This window comes from Spermophilus citellus, assembly GCF_964194105.1.
Source record: "Spermophilus citellus genome assembly, chromosome: 4".
NCBI classification, from domain to species: domain Eukaryota; kingdom Metazoa; phylum Chordata; class Mammalia; order Rodentia; family Sciuridae; genus Spermophilus; species Spermophilus citellus.
The window spans coordinates 38,533,303-38,541,864 of record NC_138185.1 but is presented as its reverse complement, the minus strand read 5'-3'; the positions used below and the strand labels follow the sequence as shown (position 1 = coordinate 38,541,864).

The window sequence follows — 8,562 nt, the reverse complement described above, 5'->3', positions numbered from 1 at the left end:
TGGTTTTTGGAAAATAAAAATTATTAAAATTGACTAAGGAAATATTTTGCAATTTGAATGGAGTATTGACCACATAGAATAAGCCTAAATATTAATCCCGATCTCAAAAAAGGAGATAACAAGTTTAAGAGGATTCATGAGTATTTTAACAATCTCTTAATAAATTATTATTCAAGTGCAATAGTGAAAAAATGAAAAAAAAATTGATCTCATGCCATGAATTCTAAGGATCTCGCTATTGAAATGGTTAATGCTACCTTTCATGCAAAACCAAAAAACCAACCCCCCCCCAAAAAAAAAAAAACCCTAAGAGTATATATTGCTAAGTATAGCTTTCCTAGATTTCAGAACTAACAAAGTAGAGAATATAACACAATAACAGTCAAACCTCGAGAATAATGTGTAAAACAAAACATGAAAAAATGAAGAAAACTATAGAACTTTACTCATGAAACATACCTGTACCACAACCTCAATGAAATAATTAAAAATGGAAAAGCTCAATTTTCCTCAATCTAGCCTAAAACATTTCAAACAACTTTCATTGGGATCTGTTATGGTTTAGAGATGAGGTGTACCCCAAAAGTTTATGTGTGGGACAATGTGAGAAAGTTTAGAGATGAAATGACTGGGTTATCAGAGCCCAACCTAATCAAGGCATTCATCCTCTAAAAGGGATTCACTGGGTGGTAACTGTAGGCTGGTAGGGTGTGGCTGGAGGAGATGAATGGATGGAAGCAGCCCTTGGGGTTTATTTTGTTTCTATTAAGGCGAGTCATCTCTGTTTCCTGGTGCCGTATTCTGAGATGCTTTCCTCCACCACACTCTCTGCCACGATGTTCTATCTTACCTCGGCCCCACAGAATGGAGTTGGTCATCTATGCCCTCTGAAATCATGAGCCCTCCTCCTTTAATTTTCAGGTCTTTTGGTTACAGCAGCCAGAAAGCTGTCTAAAATGGGATCCTAATGATTTTTAAAGCAAGATAATTCCAAAGTTCATTTGATAGAACACATTTATAAGAATCTCTAAGAAAAAAATTTTAAAACAGACATTTGCCCTATTAAAACATACTATGAAGCTACATTACATAAATAGTGGTGTGGTGTTTGTATATGAACAGACAAAATAAACAGACTTATGTCTGAAAGAAAGAAACACATTGATATATATGGAAAATGTTAGCATGTTTTAAAGGTGGCATTTTGTATGAAAGAAGTTAGATTGGAAGGTTTAACAAGTATGGTAGGACAATTGGCTATTAACTTGAACAAAAGCAAAGTTTTATCTTTATTTTAAACCCACAAATAATTTCAAAATAGAATGCAGTTCACAGCAAACAAACAAACAAAAAAATAAAAATATTAGAACAGAATACAGTTAAAGAGTTTTATAATCTTTAGCCAAAAGTCATAGGGAAAAGATTCTGAGTTGATTACATTTAAGAGAAAAAGTTGGTACTTGTCTAAAAGCATCATAAACAGCATTAAAAGACAGGTGCAAAATACAAAATATATGAGACAATGATCAATATGGTAGGTATTTTGCAAAGATGGCTTGAATAACCCCTCCCATTCACATTCACATGCTCCTTCACAATGTGACTTGGTGTTCCTTTTACCTAGAGGAAGAATTGATGTCCTGTTCCTAAGAATCAAAGCTGAGTCAAGGATTTGACTGGGTAATAGAATGTAACTAAAGTGCTAAGAAAGTGCTAATAATTGTCAAGTTTGTTTAGAGGCCTTGCAACTCCTGCTTTTATTCCTTCCTGCTCTGAGTCTACCATATAAAGACAGGTGACCAGTTTCTTGAAGGATGAGAGACTCTGGAGAGAGGGGACCTAGATGACAGCAACAATGATGAATGAGGTCATCATGGATCACCCCACCATGTTAAGCCAACAGATGGCTGTAGCAACATGAATAATTTCAGGGGAGACCAATTGAAAGAACCACATAGCTGAGCCCATAGCAAGTTGCTGACATATAAATTCACAAGCAAATGAAATGGTGGTTGTACTAAGCCACTAAATTATGGGGTATTTTGTTATGCAGCAATAGTTAAGTGGGACAAACATTCATTCATCATGTATAAAGAATTCCAGCAACAAGAATAAAAAGTCTGACAGGAACATAGATAGGCAAATCAGGAAGCAAGAAATATAAATGGCTGTTGGTTTGAATTGAAGCTAGAAGAATCTTGTTCCTAAATGGGAACAATAATTTGGGATCCACAATCAGCCTGCCTGGGTCAATTCTTGGCCCTGCCCCACTATGGCTGTGTAGCATTGGGCAAGTTACTTAGATTTCTTTAGTCTTCCATCTCCTCGTCTGTGAAATGGGCTCAGTACCTCCATCCCCTGCTTATCTGTGTTTCACTCTCTGTGGTTTTAGTTATCAGTAGTCAACTGTGGTGTGAAAATGTTAATGGAAAATTCCAGAAATAATTGGTAAGTTTTCAATCACACCTGATTCTGAGTAGTGTGATGAAATTTCTCTTATTATAAAGTATATTGTTACAATTTTTCTATTTTATTACAAGTTATTGTTGTTAATCTCTTACCAGGGCCAATTTGTAAATTAAATTTAATCATAGATATCTAAGTATAGGGGGAAAACCCATAGTATACATAAGATTTGGTACTATCTTAGTTTTCAGCCATCCATTGGAGGTCTTGAACATATCCACTGAGGACAAGGAGGATCAGCTGTCTATAAATATTACCCTTGTGAGGAATTTTACTTGTATGAATAAGTGTTGCTTTTGATTCTCTCGCTATATGGTTCAGATAAAGCAGTGAATATAAGATATTAAACTGTTTTATTAAAGGCAATGGATGGATGAAGAGAGAAAGTGTTCAGAAAGATGGCAGTTAGGAGACTGGGAACGAAGTCATTTCATTACATTACAAAGTCAATTCATTACATTGTTATTGTAAAAATGATCAGTTTGGTGTTTTATGGTACTTGTTTAAATCTTACTGGCTTTAATGAGTTTTTGTTTTACTATTAAAACTCATAATTCTAACTATGACTGAGATTTATTAGAAAGGCACCCATTGAATTTCATAAAGCAGATAACATTACTATGATTATAATTACTGTTGCCTGTGGAGTCTATATTTTGAGATGTTCTGTCTTTCAGACTGCTTTTATTACATATTATTATCTTCTCATTATTAATTGAAGATACATGAAAGAACTGATCCGTGCAGCTGATGAACATAAGACAAAGTTATTCCAAAGAGGAGGTAAGATTTCATTCAAAAGTTTAAAAAGTTGATGTTTTTAATGCATTTCATTCAGCTACTGCAGACAACTAATTACAATGAATTGTTTGATTTAAAAAATATATAACAATACAAAATTAGCATCATTATTTTCATGAACCAGTAAGCGATAGAGATAATGTGTTCAAAGCATTTTACTGCCACCCAGTAACAGAATACCTAGAGTACAGGGTTGGTACTTACATAATGTTGAAACTACCAATAAATCTGTTAATTCATGAGTGCTGAAACTACCAATAAATTTGTTAATTCATGTTTGCATGTATGTGTGTATAGTATGTATGCATTATTTATGTCTATGTAGGCATACATAGTTCATGTTTGACACAGTAACACTGTCAAGATTCATTTGAAAATGTAACTTGTTAGGATATATATTTTTTTCTTGTAGCCAGTATTATGAGTTTAGTGGGAACTTGAAATACAAGTATAGAATCAGGAATTTACTATGCAAAATATATAATAACATTTTTTTGCACTATAAAATAACAAAAGCCAATTAAGGAACTTCTAGCTCTGCAACCTTAGGGTAAGTTACCCAATTTCAGTTTTTCCATTTGAAGTGGGAATAATGATAGTACTTAATTCATGGAATTTTCTTTTAGGATTAAGGAAATTAATATGTAAAAAGTGCTAAGAACAGTGCTTACCACATAAAAGGCAGTTAACTATTATTTTTGTTATTCCTACTGCTGTTTTATTGGATATCCTTGATATGTCCAAACCACCAAATCTTAAAGAAGCAGTGTCTCTTTTTAAATGATTCCAAATATACTGCAATTTGGTAAACTCAGCATTGCACATTCCTGACTAAACTAACCTCATGTTTGAGAATGTTGTAAGCAGAGATAAAGGCAGAAATAATGTGTAAGCCTTGATTATTTTTCATGTAACTAAGAAGGATTGTAGCAGTTTAAACACTGCAGAGCCAACAAATTTAGATGGGGTCTAAGAATTGGGTTTCAGATGTCTGGTAAACAGAAAAAATACAGCATCTGCAGTTTTGTCTTCAAATACACCTGCTATTAGCAAACTCACTTTCAGGGCCTGAAAGCAGCAGACGAATAAATGTCTTTTGCAGATCTCCCCACTTGGCAAAACATAATCTGTCCCTTTGAATTGTAATACTTTTGGAGAATTAGAAGGCCAAAGAAATAACTTTGGTCAGGAAGAATATAAAACTTTTACAATAACAAATTACCAAGAGAGAGGGAGAGAGAGAGAGAAATTATGAACCAACCTGTTAAAGTCATCATTCTGCTTGGATAAGTATGGGCTTTGAATGGACAGAATAACTAAACCCTATTACAAGATACATTGAAAGCTGGTGGATTAGCAGCTACTTGGGACCCAAGATATTCCTAACAGCTTTGCTCTAAGTCCCCCATTTCTTCTGCCCTCTTGGGGCAGTTCTTCAGTTAAAGTCCCTTTTGAGAATTTGATCTACTTCCCTTTTAGAGTTGCCAGTTCCACCAGCTGCTTCTCTCATTACCTTACTGTTGGGGCGGAAAAGGCCAACCCCAGGTTATTCTAATGATAGCAAACACCTCATAAAGAAATCTGCCAAATTTACTTTTCCATAGAACATCATTTTTATGGCTTTTTGTGAGTCCACGAGGAAAGAAAGCATCATGTATAAAATATGACTTCCAGAAATCTTAAAGATATTAAGAATTATTCCTACATTGTTAGGCTGGTGGCTGAACCACATTCTACAGGACAGCCATATATTCTATTCCCCTACAAGAACCAGGTCTGTCTGTTGCTGTACCTGTTTACTCACAGGTATATATATAAAAAAGTCTTTTTTAGAAATGTCCCAATTTTTTAATATTATTATTTTTTAGTTGTAGTTGGACACAATACCTTTATTTATTTTTATGTGGTGTGTGCTAGGCGAGCGATCTACCGCTGAGCCACAACCCAGCCCAAAATGTCCCATTTTTTTTTAAACTTTGTTTTGGGTGTGTACTTTTCCATGCCTGGTTTTGTATTTGTGTGCAAGGAACCCCTTGCTTTAGTCTATAATACCCTGGCAGACATAAAGCTTGGAGTAATTAATTAACGGTTGGGAATGTGTGAACGTTGGCAATTTTCTTAACCTCTCTAGTACCTCAGTTTTTGAATCTGTAAAGGGGGGATATTTACAGTACTGTGCCTCACAGGGTTATAATAAAATTAAATAAATTAAATTCTGTGAAGCACTTTGAACCTGTATCACAGGCTCAAGTGACAGAATTATGTACGTGTATTCTTCTTTAACAGTAAAGTTTTAGCAACAAATTACATAAAGAATATGCTTATCTCAATATTACAGAGTCGAGTTTTAGAGGGGATGGTTTTAAGAATAGTTTTTTTTTTTTTTTTTTTTTTTTTTTTTAGGAGCCAGAAAAATCCCCCTGCCTGCTGAGAAAATTCCCACTCATTTTTACCAGTTCCCTAAAACAAAAGCTGGCAGACCCCTAGACCCAAGAAGCAGCGCTTTCTGAGGTAGGGGCAGGAAACCCCTACACAGGGAACTTTTACTCAAACATCAAAATTCACCTTGCGTCTGCCTGCCCACCGCGCCCTCCCTAGTGGAGACTCCTCCCCTGACTTGGAGCTGAATTAGATTAACGGAATCCTATTTCTAAAAAGACCTTCACAGGGACTGGTCCCTGGAAAGAAGTCTTTGCTATAAGTTTAAAATCCACAGGCAACCCCGGCACAAATCACAACAGGTGCCTTGATTTCTGCATCTTCTCCAGGTGCACCTCACCTCTGGAGAGGTCCCACAGTGGTAGAGGCACCGGAACCTCGAGAAGGAGATGGGGGGTGTCTGGCTATTCTCTGGAAATTATGTTCTGACCTTTGGCATTACTTTCTAATGGGATAGATTAGTTCTTTCCTCCAAACGTTGTTTGGGATATTATTTTGTAAGGTTTCCTTGTGTATCCCATCTTTATTCCGCCTTATTTCAAGTCAAGTTATTTAGCGTCAAAAGGGTCATCAAAGACTAGCAACCCTCCAAACCAAACACAAATTCTCCACTTCCTCCACGCATCCCAAGCCTAGCACCCCAGGTACTTTACGTGGGACCGATCCGGACCGGCGCAACCCACAGACCTTCAAGTCCGGTCCAGTCTCTAGGTCCAGACCGCCGCTTTACCTGTCTAAGCAGAATTGCCCAGGCAAGACTACTGCCCAAAGAGTCACTCTTGGGTGAGGTGGAGGACCCGCCTCCTCTCATCCATCAGGGGCTAGCTCAACGCCCCGTCACCCCGGTTCTCCCCTGTCGCTCACGCCCCTCTGCGGCGGCGCACTCACCTGCAGTTGGGCCCGGCTGGCGTTGCCCGAGGCGGCGTCGGACTCGTCGGATGCTCCTGAACCGCGCAGAACCGTGATGTGTAGAGTGAGCAGCAGCAGCCCCAGCAGCAGCAACAGCTCCGCCGCCAGTCGCACCATCCTCTTGAGGCGCGCGGCTTTAGGACCCGGCGCGGCGGGCGGCGGCGGCGGCGGCGGCGCCGGGAGAGGAGGAGTCGGAGCCCGGGAGCCGGACAGCGCGGCTCCCGCCTCGGCCCCCGCCGGGGCCCCGCTCCCTGGGCCCGCAGGGCTAGCGCTGGGCGCGGCGGGGCGCGAGGGCCCCGGGGAGCAGGAGCCGCCGCCGCCGCCGCCGCCGCCGCCGCTGCCGCACCACAGCGGAGCCACCGCGGGGCCGGGGGTGTCCAAGCCGGCTGCGGAGCAAACCCTGGCTCTGCCTGGCGGTGGCGGCGGCGATGGGGACCCGGGGCTGCCTGGGACCCCGGCCGGTCCAAGGGCCACCCTGCGGGCAGGGGGCTGCGGGGTCGGCGGCGGGGCGGACGCAGCCGAGCCCCCGAGCGCACATGGGCGCCCCAGATGTGGCCGCAGCGCCGCAGCTGGAGCGGGAGAGGCCGCCAGAGGAGCGCGGGGAGTAGGAGGAGGAGGAGAAGGAGGAGGAGGAGGAGGGCTTCAGCGGCCGCCCGGAGTTACCTCCACGCTTGGCTCCCCCGCCCTTGCCGCCCTGAGCCACTCACCCGGCGAGCCACCTCCCTCACTCTGTACTCTAGAGAGCCGCCAACCTCTCTGCCCCGCACTCCAAGTCCTGGGGTGGGCTAGCTTCAGGTGGGGGCACTGGGTACACGGAGGTTGTCACTGTTTGGGGGCCGCCGGGGCGCCCCGGCGGCGCCCAAGTCCGCCTGATCGGCTGTGCCAAGTGCGCGCTGCAGAGATCGCTGTGGCTGGCGAGGGCAGAGACCTCCTGTGCGCACTGAAAATCGGGGCTGCGGGTGAGTGGAGGGTGCCTAGGCGAGTTTAGAAACCTTTATTGGCAAAGTGGAGCTGGAGTTGTAGTGGTGGAGAACTGAGAGGGCGCTGGATAAAACCAGGTGTCTGTCTAGGACTGTGCGCCCCGCGGCCCGAAGCAGGCGGGGATCGGGAGGGTGACAAAGTGTCTTTCCAGAAGGGTCTTGACACTTGCTTCTGAACGCGGGGATTTCTGATCCTTCGGTGCAGCAGATCCTGCGCCCAGTAGAGCCTGGGAAGGGAGGTGGATTGGGTTCGCTGGGCGTGCGTCTAGTTAAGCGCGCAGGTGTCGCGGCAGGAAGCTACAGAGGCGCGTTGCCTGTGGCTTGGGCGCTCAGGACGTTGGTGGCCCTTAGAAGTGACTCTTAGCTCTGGCAGTCTGGACTCTGGGGGACTCATCCCGGGGGCGCCGCGCCGGGAGGGGATTTGGGGGCTGCCTTAACGCAGCCGCTGCTCCTGGACCACCGCCTCATGACTGCTCTGCAGCCTCGGGCTCCCGCGCGTGGGTCATGCCTTTCAACCTTCTGCAAGCGAATGGAGGAGTTCGGGGATCGAGCTGAGGGCACGGGATCCTCGCTTCGTATGCCGTAGCGAACTGGGTTCGTCTGTGGGCTCAGGTCTCTGCAGTGGCACCGCACGTTTCCTTTCCAGTTGGCCTTGCTCAGGCTCCCGCCTTCCCTCAGAGGCTTGGAGTGGCGGGCGCTCTCTAAGTCTGGAGCCTTTTATATTGGGTTCCCTCCGCCTCCCGCGGTTTCCTCCCTTCCTCCTCCCCTGCGCCAGCCCAGCTCTTCCCTCCCAGTGAGCCCAACCCAAGTCTGGGCATTCGCACACATCCGTTTCACAAATTGCCAAGCCCGTCTCTCATCCTAGACCCCAGTGCCACCGGGATGAATCCTTCGGATTCTCCCTTGGTGAATGAAATTAAGTAAACAAACTAAACTTTCTTATGGGCACTCCCCACCACCGCATTTT

The 8,562-nt window shown here is 43.7% G+C and overlaps 1 protein-coding gene across 2 annotated transcripts in view; it reads right to left on the bottom strand.

The window, feature by feature from the left end:
- The window catches only part of ISM1 (isthmin 1), a 72,539-nt gene extending 65,668 nt beyond the window's left edge, over positions 1-6,871 (bottom strand). For both annotated transcript variants that reach the window (XM_081293191.1, XM_081293192.1), the window contains exon 1: positions 6,595-6,871. In XM_081293191.1, coding sequence (XP_081149317.1) covers positions 6,595-6,732 — 138 coding nt within the window. In that variant the 5' untranslated portion in view covers positions 6,733-6,871. The remainder of the gene's footprint in view (positions 1-6,594) is intronic.
- Positions 6,872-8,562: the final 1,691 nt, after the last annotated feature.